General features: G+C 37.7%; 4 protein-coding genes across 4 annotated transcripts in view; 2 read left to right on the top strand and 2 right to left on the bottom strand.

Annotated features, from left to right (window-relative positions):
- The first annotated feature begins 705 nt into the window (after window positions 1-705).
- Window positions 706-5,291, top strand: nceh1a (neutral cholesterol ester hydrolase 1a). Its single transcript, XM_051122693.1, has 5 exons — window positions 706-908; window positions 1,471-1,696; window positions 1,828-1,897; window positions 1,980-2,151; window positions 4,164-5,291. The coding sequence occupies exons 1-5, from the start codon at window positions 768-770 to the stop codon at window positions 4,779-4,781; spliced, it is 1,227 nt and encodes a 408-aa protein (XP_050978650.1). The 5' UTR covers window positions 706-767; the 3' UTR covers window positions 4,782-5,291.
- A 1,277-nt stretch (window positions 5,292-6,568) lies between these two features.
- msl2a (MSL complex subunit 2a) lies at window positions 6,569-12,506 on the bottom strand. The gene is made up of 2 exons (XM_051094744.1): window positions 11,576-12,506; window positions 6,569-9,527 (listed from the first exon to the last, which is right to left on the bottom strand). The coding sequence occupies exons 1-2, from the start codon at window positions 11,715-11,717 to the stop codon at window positions 8,056-8,058; spliced, it is 1,614 nt and encodes a 537-aa protein (XP_050950701.1). The 5' UTR covers window positions 11,718-12,506; the 3' UTR covers window positions 6,569-8,055.
- A 1,588-nt stretch (window positions 12,507-14,094) lies between these two features.
- Window positions 14,095-20,821, top strand: pccb (propionyl-CoA carboxylase subunit beta). The gene is made up of 15 exons (XM_051130861.1): window positions 14,095-14,365; window positions 14,456-14,575; window positions 14,732-14,800; window positions 14,895-14,951; window positions 15,050-15,163; window positions 16,336-16,446; window positions 16,548-16,656; window positions 16,776-16,896; window positions 16,997-17,078; window positions 17,164-17,287; window positions 18,234-18,341; window positions 18,450-18,550; window positions 18,633-18,731; window positions 20,309-20,408; window positions 20,539-20,821. The coding sequence occupies exons 1-15, from the start codon at window positions 14,123-14,125 to the stop codon at window positions 20,658-20,660; spliced, it is 1,680 nt and encodes a 559-aa protein (XP_050986818.1). The 5' UTR covers window positions 14,095-14,122; the 3' UTR covers window positions 20,661-20,821.
- The window catches only part of stag1a (stromal antigen 1a), a 63,123-nt gene continuing 60,171 nt past the window's right edge, over window positions 20,808-23,759 (bottom strand). Inside the window, exon 34 of the mRNA XM_051130848.1 lies at window positions 20,808-21,933. Coding sequence (XP_050986805.1) covers window positions 21,910-21,933 — 24 coding nt within the window. The 3' untranslated portion in view covers window positions 20,808-21,909. The remainder of the gene's footprint in view (window positions 21,934-23,759) is intronic.

Below are 23,759 nucleotides of genomic sequence, written 5' to 3'. Positions count from 1 at the left end.
TGAACCAGCATGAACCAGCTAAGGACCAGCTTAAACCAGCATCAAAACATACCTACCAGCATATGCTGTTTTTTTCACCAGGGTTGTCTCGATCTTAGATTCAATTACACCAAATTAAGTGTATCTATCACCTTATATATTTAGTATTTCATTTGTACATACTACACGTACATATTACATATTTGCATATGTACTAATGTTAATATTTGTTCATATTTAAACAGAAATATGTCTAACGAACAAATCTTATATCACATCAGTGGTCATATGAGGGTTTTTCTCATAACAATAATGACCCCTAGTGGTGAACAATTGACATGACTATTGAGGTCACCCAACGTCATTGCTAAATTATCACATTAAATTCACATTATTCACAGTAAAAATGTAGTCTTTACAGGATTTCTGATCTTCAAATAAACAAAGTTTTGTATTGGAGCATGAAATGATATAATACTGTAGATTTTGACTAAGTTCTTTCCTTAAAGGCTTCCTCAGTTTAATGAAATGACCTTAATGACCTTGTTAGTGAGAATGAATATGAATTACATAATATTACACTTACACTATTGTCTTTGTAAGCACAATGATTGTGTATAAAGAATAAAGGATAAAGACTACATTTCCCAGAATGCTATATGACAATTTACAGGAAGTAACAGTCAGTAACTTCAAAAAAAAAAAAAAAATGTTGTAGAATTGCTCAATGTCATATTGTCTAACCCCCTGATAGCTGCAGAGAGAAAAGAAGAGAGGGACATCACATCATGATGAAGTTGCTTTGCGGTATTACCTTGTTATTAGCAATAGCTCTTGCCTATTACATCTACATCCCATTGCCTAGGACAATCTCAGAACCATGGAAACTGATGGTGTTGGATGCCACATTCAGAGGAGTTGTGATGATGGTAAGTAGCACATTTGAAACAGTCCAGCAGGTGAATTGAGAAATTGAGAGTGGAAAGCTCTTTTATATTCTGAACTGAATTAGCAAGTTATGTTGTCATATGTCTTTGTAACAGAATCAAAATACCAATTATAAAAGTTTATATTTGGTTTGCCATTACACTTAGGTGAAACGTATTTCTCGTATAATGATTGTGGAGTTTAATACATAATATCCAACCAAAGCTAATAAAATTATATCACAATATCATACATTGTATAAACAGCATAAAACCTGACAGACAACATCCAGCCTTAGCTATTAATAGAGGACCGGTTGATTTTGGAAAGACGTGTTAAAGAATGACCTTGATTTGCCTGCTTTGATGAACTTTGTCCAACTTGGCAACACAAAAGTTAATACCCAAGGGCAGGATGAAATGTTCTCTATTCACTGTCTTCATGAACTCTGTTTTAATGCCCTGGCATTTGCTCTGTTTTTCAATGCACCAAAAATTGTTTCAAAATCATAATGAGGGGAACGGTTAGTTCAGTTCACTGATTACTGACCTTGTTGTTTTGTAGGGAGATGCTGCTCACTCGCTTGGTTTGAGGCACAGAGTCCACATGATCAATTCTGCTATTATCAATTTCGAAAGTCTGGTGCCAGTCACAAACGAAGAGATCCAGATTGAAGATATCCTGTTTGAGGGAGTCCATGTTCGTGTATATCAGCCTCCCAGACAGGATGGAAAGCTGAGGAGAGCAGTCATGTTCATCCATGGAGGTGGATGGGCCTTGGGCGCTCCAAGTATGTCCAAAATGAATCATTATATAAGTTTCTTGATGAATCAGGTAGCAGGACTCGCTCTGCCCTCCTGTTACGTTCATTGGATTGTGCGTGAGTTGTGTTTTCATGTGACTGCTTTTATCTCTCATCAGAGTTGGGGTCATATGACAGTCTCTGCAGACAGATGGCAGCTGATCTGGATGCAGTGGTTGTGACGGTGGAGTGAGTATACACTTTCATTCGAATGGGAAAGGAAATTCATCTGTGGTTTTGGTCGGTCATGCTGAGTGTTGATTTTGCGCAGTTACCGCATGGCTCCTGATGTCCACTTCCCAGTACAGTACGAGGAGTGTGTGCAGGCCGCTAAACATTTCCTGAGGCCAGAAGTGCTGACGAAGTATTCGGTCAATCCAGAGAGAGTGGCTGTGTGTGGAGACAGCGCTGGAGGAAACCTGGCCGCCGCAGTGGCTCAGCGGGTACATTTCCGATTTATTACTCAATTACTTTGACTCCATATGACGTAATAGTGTGATATAATTTCATCATGTGTCTTTTAGGGTCATATTTTCTATTAAAGAGATGGTTCTCCTAAAAATGAAAATTCTGTTGTTATTTACTCACCCTCCTGTTGTTTCAAACCTGTATGACTGTATTTCTTTTGTGGGACAAATTGAAAGAATTGTTCTGCGCGCTGTTTTTATGAAAATACGATGAATGGGGACTGGAGCTTTAAGCTTATAAAATCTGCAAAACACCTCAAGTATCATAACAGAGCTTCATAATGTTCATGTGGTTTAGTCCATGATGTCCAAAGCCATTCGATAGATTTATGTAAGAAAATTATCCAACCTGTTAACCACTGCGTTCTTTAAAATACAGATCAGTGAAAAAAATCATTCAGATGTATTAGAAACATCCGACCCAAAGGAAAGATTTTTATTCAGACATTAACCATAATGCATTTACCATCTTGATGTAAATTTGATAAAAATGTGACAAAAAGTCGGAACTATGACATTTCAGTTTGTTTTTTTTTTACCTTTGTGTCATAATTATGACTCAGTAACTCATAATTTCGACTTGATGATTATGACTTTATATCGTACGTTTTGTCATAATTATAACTTTTTATAGCATTATCTCATAACTGACCTTTAATGCCATAATTATGACTATATCTGTTAATTTTGACACTTAATCTCACAATTTTGAGAATTTCATTCTCCAAGGAAATGTCAAATTTTGTCGCAAATTTGACTCAGACTTCAATCACAATGAATTGATCACCTTGACATAAATTTGATATAATTATCGCATAAAAAATTAAAACTATGGCATTTAGCCTTTTTTCACTTTTGATATCTCATAATTATGACTCAGTAACTCATAATTTCACCTTTGTCATGGTCATAATTCATATCGTAATTTTGACTTTTGTCATAATTATAATATTTTTATAACATTATCTCATAATTGACATTTCATGCTCCAAGGAAATGTTAAATTTGATCACAATTTTGACATTTCACGATTCGACTCCAAGGAAAGATTCAGACATTAATCACAATAAACTGACCATCTTGACATAAATGTCATAATTATGACATTTTTTTGTGTGTTACTTTTGTCTCATAATTATGACTCAGTAACTCATAAGTTTGACTTTGTCATAATTATAACTTTTTTTTATAACATTATCTGATAATTGAACTTTCTTGCCATAATTATGACTATATCTGTTCATTTTGACTTTTAATCTCACAATTTTGAAATTTCATGCTGCAGGTAAATGTCAAATTTTGATATTTCATGATCCGACTCAAGGAAAGATTCAGACATTAATCACAATATAAATATATAAATTTGATATAATTATGACATAAAAAGTCAAAACTATGACACTTTTACTTTTTTTGTTTTCCTTTTGTCTCATAATTACGACACAGTACCTCATAATTATGACTCAGTAACTCGACTTTGCCATTTTTGTCATCATTATGACTTTTACAACTATATATTTTTTAGTTTTGACATTTTATGATTTTTGATTTTATTGTGATTTACCAAAGCATGTTTTCACTGTTTGAACAACTGGGGAAGGTATAGGTCAGGGGTGCTCAACCCTAGTCCTGGAGATCGACTTTCCTGCAGAGTTCAACTCCAACCCTGACCAAATACACCTGAACCAGCTAAGGAGCACTTGCTAATTACAGACAGGTGTGTTTGATTAGGGTTGGAACTAAACTCTGCAGGAAAGTCGATCTCCAGGAACAGGTTTGGGCACCCCTGGTATAGGTAATACAAAATAATAATTTATTACCTCATCCATTAACATGATAAGGACATCTCCTTCGTAGCGTCATCAAGCTTCGCCTTTGTTGTTGTTTTTGAAAATGCGACCTCCCAGCGGCAAAAACTTACATATTGCGCCTTTAGTTTAAAATGTAGTTAATGAGATGTGGCTAATCAACATTTTTTCTCTCACTAGATTGGAGCAGACAACACTACTACGGTGAAATTCAAACTGCAGGTCTTGGTTTACCCAGTGCTTCAGGCGCTAGACTTCAACACAGCCTCCTATCAGCAGAACCAGAATGTTCCCATCCTGTATCGCAGGCTAATGGCCCGTTTCTGGTTGGAGTACCTAGGCGCCGACCTTGACTTTGTGCCCTCCCTTATAATAAACAACCACACAGCCCAAGACCAAAACCTGATGTCCATGACCCAATCAAAACTGGACTGGACTGCTCTCCTCCCCAAACGAGTGAGAAAAAATTACAAGCCTGTGTTTCCAGCGACTGGCTCTCCCAATATCTTAAAGGACATTCCAGCATTACTGGATGCCAGAGCTGCTCCGTTACTGGCGGAGGATGAGGTTTTGCGTACGGCGCCGCCTGCTTACATTATGACCGGTGAGCATGATGTTTTGAGGGATGATGGGATGATGTACGCCCGCAGACTGGAGTTGGCAGGGGTCTCTGTCATTAACAAACATTACGAAGATGGTTTTCATGGCTGTGTGAGCTTTGCTTTCTGGCCCTGCTACTTCTCTGTGGGAATACGAGCAGTGCAGAATTATATCGCTTGGCTTGATGAACATTTGTAGTTAGATTTAAAATGTGTCTATCAGGGATTTCCACTTCACACACTGTGATGCAATTTTTTGCAACACGACAGAGGATTTATATTGCACATCGAGTAAAGAAATTAAGTATATTACGCTCTGCTGTTGTAAAAGAATTGTATTATGGCTTTAAAATAATGACTAACACATTTAAGTGTATTTTTTAAACTAATGTACTAAGAACTAAACGAGGAACCACAAAGGAATTTCTCTTGAACTTATATTATGTTCTAACTCCATTAACACACAAGTATACGTACACTTGTTATATTCAGCAGTTTAAGTGGGTTTTTTTTTGTGCTTGTCATTACTACCACCTCAATAACAAAGCATAAGTCATATAACCATGCATTTCATTGTGGTAATTAACATTAACATTGTGTTAACTGTCACTCCAAGGACCTGAAATGAATTTTATCATATTTCTACTGTGAAAAACTGAGTGAATAAAGCTGGAACATGTATTGAAGCTGTAATAAAAGTTGATAAATATTCTGCCTAGTTGCATTTACATATTTCATACACTACCAGACAAAAGTTTTTGGACAGTAATATTTTTTGTTTTTTAAAGAAGTCTTTTCTGCTCAGCAAGCCTGTATTTATTTGATCCAAAATACAGCAAAAGCAATAATATTATGAAATATTTTTACTACTTAAAATAACTACTTTCAATTTGAATACATTTTAAAATATAATTTAATTTCTGTGATCAATGCTAAATTTTCAGCATAATTACTACAGTCTTTAGTGTCATGTGATCCTTTAGAAATCATTCTAATATGCTGATTTGCTGTTCAAGAAACTTTTATTAATACCAATATTTAAAACAGCTTTTTTAGGATTCTTTGATGAATAGAAAGATCAAAGATCATTTTTTTAAATAAAAAAAGCTTTTTTAAACATCATACAATATACCAATAAAAAGCTTATATTGTTTGTTTGTTTGTTTTTTTTGGGGGTTCTGAACTTTCTATTCAACCATGATACCTGAAAAAAATCTACTCAGCTGTTTTCAACATAATAATAATAATAATGAAAATGCTTTTTGAGCAGCAAATCAGAATATTAGAATGATTTCTGAAAGATGATGTGACTGGAACAATGATGCTAAAAATACAGCATTGAAATCACAGAAATAAGTTATATTTTAAACCATATTCAAATAGAAAACAGTTATTTTAAATAGTAAAAATATTTCAAAATTTAATGTTTTTGCTGTACTTTGTATCAAATAAATACAGGCTTGGTAAGCAGAAGACACTTCTTTAAAAAACATTAAAAATCTTACTGTCCAAAAACAGAGAAAATAATTTTTAACACACTTTTTGTAAGACAGAGAACACAGATTGACTGTTTTATGTTCCTTTCATAAAAACATTAAGAGTTTTATGACAAAAGTTGGAAGCAAATATGTTGCAGTTCTAATCAAGGTCTTTTCTAACTCCTACATTCATATATCAAGATGATATATGATCATAAAACAAATTCAAATAGCAAAATGCAAATATTGTGGTTAAATTTGAACGATCACCCTTTCAGTTTTTTCTAGAATTAGTAACTGTGGGCTGATCATTCCAATTTAAATTATGAAACTGTCTATACACCCAAATATTTGCATTTTGATATTTTAATAAGAAGTACAGCTATTACAGTAATATAGTGTAAAAATGTTGCCCTCTAGTGGTTATATCAAGCTCTACAATCAAAGAAAAGGATCTGCATTAGACAAAACACACATATAACACACAACACAGTTTTGAAAAACAAGAAATAAAAAACTATAATTTATTTTTGTTGCTTTCTGCAATTTTCATTATTTCAATGTGGCAGTGAATAAACCAGCAATAATAAGAGGTTCTCCAGTAATTCAAAAATCAAGAAACTAAAATCTGAGTTCAAGTAATGACCATTGAAAAGCAAAAGGAGGAATAAAACAACACTACCAAACTAGAAGATCTGAAAATACAACACAATATCCCACTAAGATCCAAGACTCAACTAGAAGATTTTTCAATATTTGGTCAAAGCCCTACTGATAAAGAGTTTTCAAGCATATTTAAGGATACGGATGAAGCACTGCCTACCCTGCTTCATTACATAAGACATGAAACGGCGCAGTGTAACAGGTAAACACATGTCCACTGACCTTTCTCAACACATATTTCTAGTTTTGGTCCCTAGAACAGGAATCACAACACAACTGCAAGACAAACACAACTAATCAGAATCAAGAGGCATGAACGGGTGCTAAAAGGTGCTCAGGCAAACGCTTAAGGAACATATCGTCTTGAAATACTCGTTTACAGTTCGCATCAAAACAAATATGATGACTCTGTGTAGGGAAAGGGGTTAAAAGATGCTCTTCTATCTTTTCGATTCTCATATTGCTTTAAAAATGATCACTGCCATGAATACATTCTCAGGCAACACACTGAACACTCTTACATTCACTTGTTACTGTACTGATGAAACACTCAGCTCAGTCTGAACTAACAATGAACAATAGTGAGGATATAATGAATCAGCAACTCTCAAAGTTGGAGAAACAGCTATTTGTGCTTCATCGTCCTTACAAACTTGCAGACGGACGTGAAATGTCTTTCTTTCAAAGCTGGAACATGACGATTAAAAAAGTGACACGGCACTACTTTCCATTCAGAAAAATAAGGAACCATCTGTTCAACAAAAAAAATATAACTGAGGCACCCCCTGTCCTGTAACCAAGATCAGGGGTGACGCAGTATGTCTAAACCCATTAACACTATTGGGACTAAGTGCTACATTTTCCACCATTAGTAAATTGTGATGTTATCTGACGTTAAACAGGCATTACAGATGGCTGTATATAGTTTTACCTTCGATGAATGTTCAGAAGCAATATATTCATATATATATTTAAAAACTAATTTGGACAAAAAAAATTCACCACAGAATGTAAACACATTGATCACCGCTTTGGGAGAGTTTATAATAAGCTATACGTGTTACCCAGCAAACTCACTTTAAGGTTTGGGTCGTTGAATATTTCAAGAAACAGAACAGATCCTAAGTTCATTGTGAATAAAACAGCCACACAGAAGCGAACAGTTCCTTCAAAATAAAAACAAAATATGCCATAACACTCAGCTTCACAGTAACTTTCCATTACAGCAGTGTGTGTTTGTGTGAGACGGTAGAGGTTGAACATGACTACAGACAAGAGTTTTGGCAAACGATTTCTCTGTTCGACACAACCACGGCAGTAGCGGGACAGCCATCAACAGTCGAAATGCATCTCGAGAGCATCTTCAAAACTCTGGTCCTCGTCGGCGCCGGACGTGAGGAAAGAGGCCATAGGGGAGCCCGCCGACAGACTGAGAACTCCCGCAGCGTTCGTGCCAGTGTTTCTGACTGAAATACTGGTGAGGTTAATGCCGAGAGTGAGCCTGGTTTGCTCCAGGGCTTTTTCGGGCACGGCGAACGCCTCCAGCTTCTTCTCCCCGTTGGCCATGTACGAGTTCTGGCAGCCTCTGCAGATGCAGTCCAAACAGGCCTTGCGGTTGGAGTAGCAGGGGCATCTTTGACCTCTGCAGGTAAGAACACTTGGATTCTGGGTGGCTCGTCCACACTTGCAGCCTTTTTTCTCTTGCGTCTTTTTGTAAACGACCTTAGGGGGCTGTCCTGGTAAAACGCTAGCTGACAGCAACCTATCCTTCGCCTTGCCCTTTGCCTTCGGGACGGCCACTTTAGACTTCGCCTGAACTTTCTTATTACTTATGTCTGTGTTTATCTGGATGTTTTTAGTTGAATCCAGCACAGCTTTGTTAACCTTCAAAACGCCTCCGTTAGTGACTACGACGGCAGGTGGGGAGGGCGCTTTGGGTTCGAACGCTGTTTTCGGCGGAGCTGTGGCTGCTACCGACGGCCCCTGGATGAGGCTGGTGATGGGTAGAGGTTGAAGCATCTCACTGTCGCTCTCAGAGCGAGAGCGCTTTCGGCTCAAACGCACTTTTCTGTGAGCTGTGGCTAGGCACGTTAGGCCCGTCTGAGGTTGAGGAGGGTGTCCTGGCGCAAGGGCGCCGCTGGTTTGGGACTGTAATGAGTTCTGACAAAGCTCTGGTGTTGATTTAGTCTGTCCGCATGACACCTCCAAGCTTGCAATGTCAGGTTTAACGTCCTCCTGAAAGCTTGTGCTCTCTGCACTGAGATGCGCCAATTCGGCGCTTGCCTCATGACTAGCTTTGCACTTTATGTTAAAAGTGACAGTACCCATGTGTAGTTCTGAGTCAGATCTCAAAGGTCCGTCGGTGCTGACAGGCTCGAGGGTCTCTAGCTCAGCTGGGATTTGCTCAGGGGGTTTGCCCGAGTCAGTCAGGTTGACATCAATAGCGTTTTCTGAAAAGTCAGACTCTGTTTTGAGATGAGAAACATCCAAAGTGTCTTTGACAGAACTGAGCTCTTCTTGTTCCTGACTCATCCCCAACACCTCCTCCAGCATCTTCTTGACCTCAGGGAAACCCTTGACCCCCCAGGCACTCTGCTCTGTCGTGACGCACACTGAGACGCACTCGCAGAGATTTCTGTAGCAGTCAATAAGAATCTGGAGCTGTTTATTCTCCTCAAATTGCTCATAGTCTTTACACCAGCTGCAGGATGGCTTCAATAACATCTTCTTGCCTTTACAACCCTTGCAAACGTAGTGCTGGCAGGAGGAATTTTTTGGAGCAACTGGATCCTGAAGCAAATTCCCTAGAGAGAAAGCAAACAATAGATTAATTTAAAATAATTAACCATAGCTGAATAACATCCTAGTATATTCAGTTCTATAGAGTGCAACAGTTACGTTCTGAAAGTAGAAAAATTCTATTAATTTTCTCCACAGGAAAAACGATTTTTAACCATGACTTAGAGCATTAAAGACCGACCTATTGGGTGCTACTATCCCCATTCTCTTTAACTTCTTAAAGGGATCGTTCACCCAAAAATTCTGCTATTAATTTCTCACCCTTATGTCGTTCCAAAACTGTAAGACTTTCGTTCATTATTTTTTATGAAATCTGAGAGCTTTCTGACCCTGCATAGACAACAATGCAACTGACACGTTCAAGGCCCAGAAAGGTAGTAAGGACATCGTTAAAACAGTGATCAGTGGTTCAACCTTAATTTTACAAAGCTACAAGAATATTTTGTGTGTGCAAAGAAAACAAAAATAACGACTATATTCAAAATTGCTTCTCTTCCATGTCAATCTTCGATGCACATTCACAAGAGTACCACGACACCCTCACCACTTTCTGGGCCTTAAACGTGGTAGTTGCGTTGCTGTCTATGAAGGGATCAAAAAGCTCTTGGATTTCATCAAAAATATTTTAATTTGTGTACCAAAGATGAACAAGGGTCTTATGGGTTTGGAACAACATGAGGGTGAGTAATTTATCACAGAACTTTCATTTTTGGGTCAACTATCCCTTTTAATTGTATAATTGATTACATCAATGCTTCATTGGATTGTCTTTTTCCTCATTATACCAACTAGGTACACAGCCTTGTACTTCAGTCTTTTTGGACCGATTTTCAAAATATTTTTTTTCTTCAAACCAACTGTTGTGATTCACCTTGTAGCTGGTTGTTTTGGTTCATAGCTTATAACTCGAAACAAGACTTGTTAAAATCAATGCAGGAAAAATACTAGAAAGACCAAAGCTGCCGAAAAAGCGGGTGGGCACTGTTACAGCAGATAGTGCTGGTTCAGGATGCTGATTGGTTAGTACAGTGTTTCAATATATCGCCAAGAAACAAAAATCGATTTGCTGTTGTGTATCAACTGAATAATTTGCTTAATGAAATAAAATAACGCTTCAACTGTCCTTTTTAAATTATTAAGTAGTAATATAGAGTGTTTTTACGACGCTTCATCTGCCATATTGGAGGCACTGAAAGTAAACAATGCCATTGAACCATACAAAACTTGCATATTTTGCTGAATGCTGCTGCAGAAAATGGTCGATTATTGTCATGTTTTGGGCTGTAATAATCTGTCGGAGCAGGAAAAACATTTGGAGTACTATAGACTGCCAAAAGGAGAATCAAGGAGAAGAGTGCAAAAAACTGTCTGAGGAACAAAAGGCATTTGTGGTTGGCCAAACTGAACCGTAGCAAGAATCTTAACAACATTCGTGTTTGTTCTCATCAATTCCAGTCAGGTAGCCCTGTTGAAAAAAACAGAATATGCTGGTTAGGTAGGTTCTGAAGCATGGATGCTGGTCCTTAGCTGGCTTAAGCTGGTCATGACCAGAAAAGAACCAGCTTAAACCAGCATCCATGCTTCAAATCCTACCTAACCAGCATATGCCATTTTTTTCAACAGGGATGGGAAATATTAGGCTAATATCTTAATACTGCTCGTACGTATCTTTACCACCTATTAACTTTAGTTTGTCAAAATATTGCACCCTCTCCTGCTTTCTAATTCCATCTCTGTATGATTTAGCAGCTTCCAAGCGTTTTCCCGTGATTTAGACAGCATAAATTAGCAGAACAGCCTATTCAGTAGTACATTAACCGTGCAATCCATGCTGTTGTTTACATCTGAGTATCTCCAATATGGCCACGCCTCCGGGTAACTGACCAAACCGTGACGTAAGTGCAAACCCTCTATTACATTTAATAAAGCAGTGAGACACTCGAGGCTCTGCTGTATTGCGAACATATTAACGATAATAACGCTGTAGCCATACTTTGCAAACGCTAATTATATTCAAAACGTTGCACGGCCTCTCGCACATACATGTACTTACCACACACCAAGCAGGATAATGAGTCTCTAAAGAAAGGCAGGACGTTAAACAGCCCTCCGTATGTCTCCGGGTTCTTCGGGTCGCACTGCAAAAGAGATCGGCACGCCGACACGTACAGCGCGGTGGCGTTGACCGGGTTCATCTCAGCGAGTTCAGTCAATAGCACGTCGAGAGAAGCGGCTGACCGGCTACTGAGAGCCAGTCTTGATCAGACCCCCTGTGAGAACACAATCAACCAGGCTTGACCCAACGCCTCAAACAAAGAGTGTAATATGACATGACTCGCAGGCAGAGGAGCGGCTTTGAGTCGTCTGCTTGTTAACATGTCAAAGCTTAGCTGAATATTTAGAAGATCCTCCGGAGACGCTCAGTCCGGTGAAAATCAGCTGCTGTACACGATGTACTCCACGGACTAAAGTCTGCTTTCCATGCGTGTCAGATCCCACAATAGAAAGAGCGCTGTACTTTTGTGATAAAGCACACAGACACGAAGGACTGGATGATAAAAAGCATTTTAGTGAGAGGCACAACAGGCCTCGAGCTGTACTGTCGGAGGCACAAACTCTCGTATATCGCTCCACAAATGGGAAATGGGAAAACAGAAAACAACTCAGTTGCTCAAAAAGTATAATCCTTGAAATAGTCCACCACAGCGGTTGTTCTTGAGTTTAACTGGACAAGTCACAATTCGCCTGGTTGCTAGTTCGCTAGCTAGCTAATGTTGTGTGCACTTTTCTTCGTGTGGTTGAATAAGAGCGCTTTTCTCTCCTTAACGAGTGCGACAACCTCCCGTTTGAGTGATGTGTTCATATAACGTTCAACTGAGTTCCCGACGCTACAATATATTTACATACATTAGCCTGTGCTAAGAGCCAGTTTCGTTGCTTATTATTCCTCTGTTAACTTTTGCATCCTGAGAGGAACAATACCAAACAAGAGTAAAAGAGCGCCTGGAATTAAACGTGGCCTCCAGTGATTACTGCCCCCTAGAGTCTGACTGTATTAACCACACGCCACTGCGAGCAGAGGCTCTGTGCTGTAAAAGCCATAACATGATGTAATAGTCCATAAAAACATCTTTCTAATTATGCTGTTGATGTTCTGTATTTGTTATTTGTTCTGCTTTTACGGCGCCTCTCACTATTTTTGTACTTAGGTGGCTTTTGGCTTTTAAAGAACTTAAAAGGTATGGGTATGTATATGGGTATATAATAATAAAAACGATCACATTTTGACTTGAACTAAAGTTTTTCTCTTTTTTTTTTTTTTTTTTTTTTTTTTTTTTTTGGAAGATGTTCGCAATTTCCTGAGTAAGAAAGAAATATGAAAACTTTAAAAAATAATTCAAAGAAATACCCTGTTTAAATGTATATTAAAAGATTTTAAAACTCAAATGACAAATTAATGTAAAAATTAACCTGACACATTATCCTACTTTTTTTCTGAAACGTCATCTTGTATAAGTAATAAATAAATAAATAAAATAAGTGCTGTCAAACGATTAATCGCATCCAAAATAAAAGTTTTGTTTACATAAAACATATGTGTTATATATATATATATATATATATATATATATATATACACAAATAATATATATTTTGAAAATATTTATATATATATATATATATATATATATTTCATGTGTAGATTTAATTTCATATAATTTATATATTATATCTAAATATTTTTAACTTATAAACATAACATATTATTCTTAAATATATACATGCATGTGTGTGTGTATATATAAATCATAAATATAGGCAGTACACACATTTTTTATGTAAACAAAAGCTTCAATTTTGGATGTGATTAATAGCTTTTAATTCATTATTATTAATATTAATCGCTTTTTGACAGCACTAAATTACGTCTTTCGATTTGGTAAATTTGGTAGAAAATTTGTAGGTGATTTTACAGAACGACAGAAGTCATACTTCTGTAACAAATTTAATAATTTTGGGGAGATTCTTTCCTCACAAGTTCAAATAGTCGGATTTATTTCTGACAGAGTTTCCGTGTTATATGGTGAAACTATGTAAGAGCAGTAAAGTCAATAGATTTGTTAAAGGCTTTTAAGTCAAGTTTAAGTAACTTTATGCAGTAATTTTTATGTATATGGATTTTTTTTTATTATTCCCCTGTTATAATCCTATGTGAATGGTAGCATATATATTAACATTACTTTCTCAAAGGAAATTATAAAAAAAAAAAAAAACTACAAATGGAGGATTCCTTTTCACTTTTAAAATGCAGTCGCGAATCCAGCCGTAGAATTGAGAAATCTAGTTACATTTGTTCAGATGCGATTTTCACAACAGCGTGTAACTGTTGGGAAGTGTAGTTTATCATGGTTGACATTAGTATGGACTACATCTATCAAGTTCGCCTAACTACACACATCTCTGCGGTGATTGGTTCGCTCACTCACGCCCTCTTCGGTAACCGAGTAGTGATTGGCTGTAAAAAGTAGGTGCTCTCTCTGATTGGCTGAAGACGCCGACAGGTTTCTCATCAGAATCCTGTGCCCTCAGTGTAGCAGTGATGGCGACCTACACGTTAATGCGAAGCAGCCTGGGACTATTAAACAGTCTTAAATGTTCTTTTAAAAGTGTAGGTCAGATTCCGTACGGTGCGGCCGCTGGGGCAATTACCCAGTCGAAAGTGTTGCAAAATGCACGATGTTATTCGGTCAGCCATCTGTCCGTGCAGGAGAGAATCGAGAAGAAACGAAAGGCAGCGCTTTCAGGAGGAGGACAGATGAGGATAGCTGCACAGCACAAAAGGGTAAGATATGAAAACTTGCTGGAGAATGAATGCAGCTGGCATGAGTGAAAGCACAACAGTCTGAGGAGAGCTGTGAAATGCTGTGCACAGGGTAAACTGACAGCGAGAGAGAGACTGGAGCTCCTGCTGGACCCGGACTCGTTTGTGGAGTATGACATGTTTGTGGAGCATCGCTGTTCTGACTTTGGCATGGAGGCAGATCAAAATAAGGTATGAAACCTCCAGTTTAAACATCCTGTTTAGCAATTAACTTTTTAAGAGAGTGACTCTGGGGCCCACTGGGGGGAAAACTTACAGAGGGGGCCCGATATGTCACTAATCTGAGTCGATTGTAAAATGACATCTTTTACATGCATCTGTGTTCAGTACCCAGGAGACAGCGTAGTGACCGGACAGGGACGGATCAATGGCAGACTGGTTTATGTTTTCAGCCAGGTATGATATTAGCTTTTGAATATCGGATTGCATTAATGAAACATTTTAATATTTCAGTTCTGCTTTCATGAGTGAAATGCTCTTCTGTTCTCAGGACTTCACAGTGTTTGGAGGCAGTTTATCAGGAGCTCATGCTCAAAAAGTCTGCAAGGTGAGGTTGGTTGCTGAGTGTTTTCGGATCTGACTAGTGTCATTTTGTTTAAAACAAACGGTAAGATTTTACACAAAACTAATGCAATGAATTCTTAGATCATGGACCAGGCAATGATGGTGGGAGCTCCAGTAATTGGTCTCAATGACTCCGGCGGAGCCCGCATTCAGGAAGGCGTCGAGTCTCTCGCAGGATATGCTGACATTTTCTTGGTAAGCTGAATGGTTTAACACATCTATGCATATAATATATACACTGCGGAACAAATGCAGAAGTACAGTAATGTTATGAAATAACATTACAATTAAACACTTTTAGAGTATATTTTAAAATAAAATTTATTCCCATGATGGAAAAGCTGGAAACTATGGAAGCCCGTTTCCACGACTGAATGAGAAAAAAAAAATGTAATGCAACTCACAATTCAGACTTTTTCTCGTAGTTGTTAGTTTACATCTCACAATTCTGGCTTTTTTCATACTTACTTGCAAATCATCCCTTTTTTTTTTTTTTCTTAGAATTGTGTGACAAACTCGAAATTCTGAGAAATAAAGTCAGAATTGCGAGATATAATATAAGATATATATTATATATGAGTTTATAAGACAACTCACTCATAGTCAGAATAGTTTATATCTCACAGTTCTGACTTTATAAATGCAACTGTGAAATGCAAGTCAGAATTGTGACAAACTTGCAATTTTGAGAAAAAAAGTCAGATTTGCGTGAATAAAATTGCAAGATATAAACTCGCAGTAGCGAGGAAAACTTTTTTTTTTATATATCTCACAATTCTGTTTATATGTCACAATTCTGAGTTTACATACACATGCAATACTGATTTTTTTTTCTCAGAATTGTGAGATATAAAGTCCCAATTGCAAGTTATAACATCAGAATTCTGAGAAGTAAAGAAATGCAAGATATGTAATATAAATTCACAATTCTGACTATTTTTCTCAGATTTCTCAGAATATCTTGCAATTCTGACTTTATAAAATGCAGTTGCGGGTTATTTACATCAGAATTGTGACACTCGGATGGCAGAATTATGGCAGAATTATGAGTTTATATCTCACAATTTTCATTAAAAAAAAAGTCAGAATTGTGAGGTGGTATCATGCAGTTCTGATAAAGTAAGAATTATAAGATAAAGTCACAATAAGCTTTTATATTTTTTACTTTGCGGCGGAAATCGCATATATATATATGTATATGTATATATACATTCAAAAGAACTACATTTCTTGAAACAAGTCTTTTGAAACATTACAAAATGTCTTTAAAATGAGTAATTTCTTTAAAAATAAAAGATGTAGCGTATATATATTATTGTGTATATATATTCCAGGACTAACTCTGGACAATTGTATTTGTTCTCCAGCGGAATGTGATGGCCTCAGGTGTAGTTCCTCAGATCTCTCTCATCATGGGTCCGTGTGCGGGTGGTGCAGTGTACTCGCCTGCTTTGACAGACTTCACTTTCATGGTGAAGGTAAGAAAATACAAATTAAGGGTAATGCATATTAAATGAAATGTAGGTTCCTTGATTCCTGATGGCACACGGGCTTTTCATGAAATGGCCTGTGTTTGCAGGACACCTCCTATCTTTTTATCACGGGCCCAGATGTGGTAAAGTCGGTAACAAATGAGGATGTTACCCAGGAGGAGCTGGGTGGAGCAAAAACCCACACCACTGTGTCAGGTATTTGGAAAACCTGTGCCTACATCTGAATGTTTTGTGACAGTGTTTGGCATTTTAAATTTTGTTCTCTAAGCTGAATGATATTCTCTTGGCTCACTAGTTATTTGGTTTTCTTTTAGGGGTTGCTCATCGGGCCTTTGAGAATGACGTTGATGCCCTTTTGAACTTGAGAGACTTTTTTAACTTTCTCCCACTGAGCAACAAAGATCCAGCTCCAGTCACTGAATGCCACGATCCACAGTAAGGATTTTGCACGTTTATTTTTATCAGTTAAATTATCTTGTATAGTGTCTTCAGTCACATGCAATCTGCTATTATTATGTCAATTTATTTTCCTCAGTGACCGGCTGGTTCCTGGTTTAGACACCGTTGTTCCTTTTGAAAGCACAAAAGCCTATGACATGCTGGACATTGTTCATGGTGTATGTACAACTTCAGAGAACAAATGATTCTAGACATATAAACACTCATCACACAGTTCTTATGATTGTCATCTCACTCTTACAGATAGTAGATGAGAGAGAATTCTTTGAGATTATGCCCAATTACGCCAAAAATATTGTGGTGGGATTTGCCAGGATGAACGGTCGGACTGTAGGCATAGTGGGAAACCAGCCTAAAGTGGCATCTGGTGGGTGATTTATATAATATTATAATATAATTTATTATATGTGACCCTGGACCACAAAACCAGTCATAAGGGTCAATTTTTGAAATTGAAATTTATACATCAAAACAAAAAATTTGGCCAAGATACTATTTGAAAATCTGAAATCTGAGGGTGCAAAAAAAATCTAAATATTGAGAAAATACCTTTAAAGTTGTCCAAATAAAGTTTTTAGCAATGCATATTACTAATCAAAATTAAGTTTTGATTTATTTACGGTAGGAAATTTAATTTAGGAAAGTATCTCCATGGAACATGATCTGTACTTAATATCCTAATGATTTTTGGCATAAAAGAAAATAATTTTGACGCATACAATGTATTTTTGGCTATTGCTACAGATATACTCATGCTACTTAAGACTAGTTTTGTGGTCCAGGGTCACATATATTATATTACATTATATTCACCAAGGACACATTAAATTAATCAAAAGTGACAGTAAAGACCTGCGTATATTTCAAACAACTAACTTTCTATTTATTAAAGCATCTTGAAAAAAAGAGTTTCCACCAAAATATTAAGCAGCACAACTGTTTTCATCATTGATGATAATAATAAATTGTTCCTGAGCACCAATCAGATGATTTCTGAAGGATCACGTGACATTGAAAACTGGAGTAATGGCTGCTGAAAATTCAGATTTGCCGTTGAAGGAATACATTACATTTTACAATATAAAAATATATGAAAAAGTTAGTTACTTGAAATTGAATTCATTTCACAATATTACTGTTTTACTGTATTTATTACTGTACTAAGCATACAAGACTTCTTTCAATAACATTTAAAAACTGTACCCCAAAATTCTGAATGTTGCAGTGCAGTGCATTTCATATAAAAATGTATTATATCTATAGTAGATTGCGGTAAATTGTTTTTAATATAATTTTTTTTCTTGTGTTTTTAGGCTGTTTGGACATAAATTCATCTGTTAAAGGGGCTCGCTTTGTTCGTTTCTGTGACGCCTTCAACATTCCCATCATCACATTTGTGGATGTGCCTGGATTCCTGCCAGGTGTCTTGAAACTTTAATTATCGTAACCTCAACTTTGCTGTTTTTCCCCCCTCAATCACTCACTTCCTTTTTTAAATAAGACACTGACAGAACATTCTGTTCTCACAGGCACAGCTCAGGAGTACGGAGGCATCATCAGACACGGAGCCAAACTGCTCTATGCTTTTGCAGAGGCCACCGTTCCAAAAATCACTGTCATCACCAGGAAGGTAGGAGGCAGAATGATGAGTGTGTGTGTGGATGGTTCTGACTTGTGTCTTGTGTGCTGAATACTGTATGTTCTGTCTCCAGGCTTATGGAGGTGCTTATGATGTGATGAGCTCCAAGCATCTGAGAGGAGACGTCAACTATGCCTGGCCAACTGCTGAAGTGGCAGTGATGGGTGCAAAGGTAAACCTAAAGACTAATGTGCTGTGTCCGGTGACATGGCTAATGCACTTGTGTAGTAAATGTGTAGTGTGCATGAATTATGGGGCTTTCTAAGGCATTTATGAGCTTAAGATTAGTTCACTTCCAAAATAAACATTTCCTGATAATTTACTCACCCCGATGTCATCCAAGATGTTCATGTCTTTCTTTCTTCAGTTGAAAAGAATTTAAAGTTTTTGAGAAACATTCCAGGATTTTTCTCCATATAGTGAACTTCAATGGTGGCCAACGGGTTGAAGGTCCAACTTGCAGTTTCAATGCAGCTTCAAAGGGCTCTACATCATCCCAGCTTTCTTTGCATGTTTGCTTTGTGATTACGTAATATGTGAGGTCAGGCTAATGCAAGATGAGCACTGTATATATATTTTTAGAAACGACAGATCGTTTCAGTAGACAAGACCCTTATTACTAGGCTGGGATCATGTAGAGCCCTTTGAAGCTGGATTGAGACTGCATTTTGGACCTTCAACCCATTGACTCACATTGAAGTCTACTATATGGAAGGCATAAACATCTTGGCTGACGTGGGGGTGAAAAACTGGTCCCATCCCATATAAACAAGTGTGTTCCAGCAGCCCCTAATAAAAGAGTTAAGAAATTCCATATCCTGTAATCACAAGACTGTAAGTAGCAGACAGACGTGAGCGTGTTCAGAGAGCGTCAGCACACTAGCTTCTGTCCAGTGCTGCTGCTGATATACACTTACACTGCAGCTATGATCACTATGCTTGGCTTTCTTTGGTGATTATGCTGCTTGTGAATGTCCCTTCTACTCGTTTCATTTCTACACTGGAGGCTCACGCTTTGAGTTGAGTAACAGGTGCTGCTGGCCTAGAGTTTGGATAGCACAGATCAGATCACATGTTGACTGTTTAAAGTACAAACTATAAATATTTCTGCTGGGTGTCTGTTAGTGATACTAAAGCAACAGTGATGCATATGTTTTTACACAGAGTTGAAGTCAAAAGTTTACACACACCTTGCAGAATCTGCAAAATGATAATTATTTTACCAAAATAAGAGTTATCATACAAATGCATGTTATTTTTTTAAATTTAGTACTGACCTGAATAGAATATTTCACATAAGACATTTACATATAGTCCACAAGAAAAAATAAATAATAGTTTAATTTATAAAAATGACCCTGTTCAAAAGTTTACATACACTTGATTCTTAATACTGTGTTGTTACCTGAATGATCCACAGCTGTGTTTTTTGTTTAGTGATAGTTGTTCATAAGTCCCTTGTTTGTCCAGAACAGTTGACCTATTATTTCCTCTTGTGGACTATATGTAAATGTCCTATTCAGGTCAGTACTAAATTAAAAAAAAAAAAACATGCATCTTGTATGATTCCTCTTATTTTGGTAAAATAATTAACATTTTGCAAATTCTGCAAGGTGTATGTAAACTTTTGACTGTAGATAGATCTCTAGAGATCACAATAACTGACAAATCATGAAAATTGATTGGTCAGAAAGTGTGAAACTCTATAGCGTTTCTGAAATGTGCTACATAATAAATTTCATTTTTAAGGGTGCTGTTCAAATCATCTTCAGAGGAAAAGAGAATCAAGCAGAGGCTGAAGCTGAATATGTGGAGAAGTTTGCCAATCCCTTCCCTGCTGCGGTCAGAGGTGCATCACCAAAACAAATTCATCTTCACAGCTCTTGCCCAACATGTTTACCCCACACTGCAGTGCAGATGCGTTGGCTTCTGCTGCTATTTGTGTATTATTGCTAATTCATAATTCATGTATTTCACAGGCTTTGTGGATGACATCATTCAGCCCTCAACCACACGCAAAAGGATCTGCAGAGACCTGGAGGTGCTTGCTAGCAAGAAACAGACCAACCCCTGGAAAAAACATGCCAACATTCCCTTGTAAATCTCCTCTCAGCATTAATTTTATAGCATTTTATGACAGTATCTGTGGTTAGACTAGAACGAAAATCATGTTTTTTCCACATGGTGCCTTATTCCCACTACATTATGTTATTTAAACCTTCTCAAATCAATAAAACACTCCCAATGGTTCATGATTACATATTTAATATTTTTTCTGAAAAAGTGAGTTTTCCATAAGTTCACTGAAGAAAAGTTTTAGAACAGTTTTCCATTAAAAGGGAAAGTGGTACATCATTTCTAGGTTGTACAAAAGAAAACCATTTTATATTGAAAATGTACAATTTACAGGTACACTAGCAAAACTAACCGGGGCTCAGGGTGAGGAATAATAATAATAATAATAATAATGATGATCATGGGAAACTCATGTTGTTGACAGCATAACATTTCACTTTTTGATAGCACAGGACCATAAAGCACTTAAACGGAGGCAATACTTGAATGGGCCTCGCTCGACACACGGCACAGCAGCCTCTGCTGTTTGACCCGCACAAGAGCGACTGACGAAAACCCTGCCGTATAGACGTTTCACACAAATAAACCTCACCTCATTAAAACTAAATCTACTGGAAATCAAATACTGACCATTCAAATGCTTCTGCAAGCCAAAATACACAATATGTAGTGTAATGCCCCTTCAGGACAACTGTCACAGAGTTTTTTGGCTTTCTGATAGTATTAACTGCATTTTTAACACTGACCAAACGTTTCTCACCTTCCTTTGTCATTTACTGTAGTTGTGACTACTGAGTGTTGTTATATATGTAAATTTAGCCCGATTGACCAACATGTTTTTGGCAGGAAGAATCCGTTCGTTGACCTGATAGTAAAAGCGACTTCATAATCTGACTGTACAGGGCATATACATCATAGTAGGATGGATAAACACAAATATGTACATCTTGAACATATAGGACCGTACATTCTTACATGATAAATTTGTACCACAATGTAAATCCCATCCAGTGCGATTCAAATGAGCTGACAAGAACTTGTTTGACAGAAAAATTCACCATGTGTGACATGATTGGACTGCATCTGTTAAAATAATCTCTGGATGAATAAAAGCTCCTCGGATGTGGCGTTTGATAAAAGAGGATGGTTGAGGATTTGTGGAGAGTTTGCTCCAGAATCACTGTAACCTGGACACCAGTGCTTGCACTCGTTTGTGAATGTCTCTTCAGCCCTTTAATCACTTCAAATACTCTTTTTCCATCTGTTGTGGCACCTCAGAACATGGGCATCGTGAAACCCTGGAAGAAAATGACAGGTGATTATTTGTTGATTATTAGGTCTGCATGATTTAGGTAAATATATATTTGTTATTTTTCTGATTAAAATTGTGTTTTTTTTTAAGCTTCAGGATTGATGTGCTTGTTTGTAGCGCAGCACAGTTTGACAAATTTTTTGAGATTGTGTATCAATGTGACTACACAATAATAATACACTGACCAAAATTATAAACTCAACACTTTTGTTTTTTTGCCCACATTTTTCATGAGCTGAACTCAAAAAATCCAAGATTTTTTCTATGTACACAAAAGGCCTATTTCTCTTAAATATTGTTCACTAATCTGTCTAAATCTGTTAGTGAGCACTTCTTCTTTGCCAAAATAATCCATCCACCTCACAGGTGTGGCATATCAAGATGCTGATTAGACAGCATAATTATTGCACAGGTGTGCCTTAGGCTGGCCACAATAAAAGGCCACTCTAAAATGTGCAGTTTTACTGTATTGGGGGGGTCCGAAAACCAGTCTGTATCTGGTGTGACCACCATTTGCCTCACACAGTGCAACACATCTCCTTCGCATAGAGTTGATCAGGTTGCTGACTGTGGCCTGTGGAATGTTGGTCCACTCCTCTTCAATGGCTGTGCGAAGTTGCTGGATATTGGCAGGAACTGGAACATGCTGTCGTATAAGCTGATCCAGAGCATCCCAAACATGCTCAATGGGTGACATGTCCGGTGAGTATGCTGGCCATGAAAGGGATGTTTTCAGCTTCCAGGAATTGTGCAGCATTATCATGATGCAACATGAGGTGATGGTTGTGGATGAATTGCATAACAATTGGCCTCAGGATCTCGTCACGGTATCTCTGTGCATTCAAAATGCCATCAATAAAATGGACCTGTGTTCGCTGTCCATAACATATGCCTGCCCATACCATAACCCCACCGACACCATGGGCCACTCGATCCACAACGCTGACATCAGCAAACCGCTCACCTACACGACATCATACACACTACCATCTACCATCTGCCCTGTACAGTGAAAACTGGGATTCATCCATTAAGAGAACACCTCTCCAAAGTGCCAGACGCTATCGAATGTGAGCATTTGTCCACTCAAGTCGGTTACGACAACGAACTGCAGTCAGGTCGAGACCCTGGACGACGAACATGCAGATGAGCTTCCCTGAGACGGTTTCTGACTGTTTGTGCAGAAATTCTTTGGTTATGCAAACCGCTTGTTGCAGCAGCTGTCCGGATGGCTGGTCTCAGACGATCTTGGAGGTGAAGATGCTGGATGTGGAGGTCCTGGGCTGGTGTGGTTACACGTGGCCTGCGGTTGTGAGGCCGGTTGGATGTACTGCCAAATTCTCTGAAACGCCTTTGGAGACGGCTCATGGCAGAGAAATGAATATTCAATTCAAGGGCAACAGCTCTGGTGGACATTCCTGCAGTCAGCATGCCAATTGCATGCTCACTAAAAACTTGCGACATCTGTGGCATTGTGCTCTGTGATAAAACTCATTTTAGAGTGGCCTTTTATTGTGGCCAGCCTAAGGCACACCTGTGCAATAATCATGCTGTCTAATCAGCATCCTGATATACCACACCTGTGAGGTGGATGGATTATCTCGGCAAAGGAGAAGTGCTCACTAACACAGATTTAGACAGATTTGTGAACAATATTTGCATTTTAAATGCAGCATTTACTGCAAACTGAGACACTGAAAATACTGGATCATGCGCTGCTTGTCTCTCAAAGAACACAGTGCCGCGTTTCACTCTGAAATATGCATCGCATATATTCACTGAAATCATTTTCAATTTTATAATCGCACTAAA

Source organism: Labeo rohita, chromosome 2, assembly GCF_022985175.1.
Source record: "Labeo rohita strain BAU-BD-2019 chromosome 2, IGBB_LRoh.1.0, whole genome shotgun sequence".
In the NCBI taxonomy this organism is placed as follows: Eukaryota; Metazoa; Chordata; class Actinopteri; order Cypriniformes; family Cyprinidae; genus Labeo; species Labeo rohita.
Note: the sequence above shows the minus strand (reverse complement) of the source record. Positions and strands in the feature narration are given on the sequence as shown.

Coding starts and splice junctions, on each gene's coding strand:
- nceh1a (XM_051122693.1), top strand. CDS start 768: ATGATGAAGTTGCTTTGCGGTATTACCTTGTTATTAGCAATAGCTCTT. Junction 1,697..1,827: donor ATGGGCCTTGGGCGCTCCAA/GTATGTCCAAAA, acceptor ATCTCTCATCAG/AGTTGGGGTCATATGACAGT. Junction 1,898..1,979: donor GCAGTGGTTGTGACGGTGGA/GTGAGTATACAC, acceptor GATTTTGCGCAG/TTACCGCATGGCTCCTGATG.
- msl2a (XM_051094744.1), bottom strand. CDS start 11,717: ATGAACCCGGTCAACGCCACCGCGCTGTACGTGTCGGCGTGCCGATCT. Junction 9,528..11,575: donor ATTATCCTGCTTGGTGTGTG/GTAAGTACATGT, acceptor CTTTCTCTCTAG/GGAATTTGCTTCAGGATCCA.
- pccb (XM_051130861.1), top strand. CDS start 14,123: ATGGCGACCTACACGTTAATGCGAAGCAGCCTGGGACTATTAAACAGT. Junction 14,366..14,455: donor TAGCTGCACAGCACAAAAGG/GTAAGATATGAA, acceptor TGCTGTGCACAG/GGTAAACTGACAGCGAGAGA. Junction 16,657..16,775: donor AACCCACACCACTGTGTCAG/GTATTTGGAAAA, acceptor GTTTTCTTTTAG/GGGTTGCTCATCGGGCCTTT.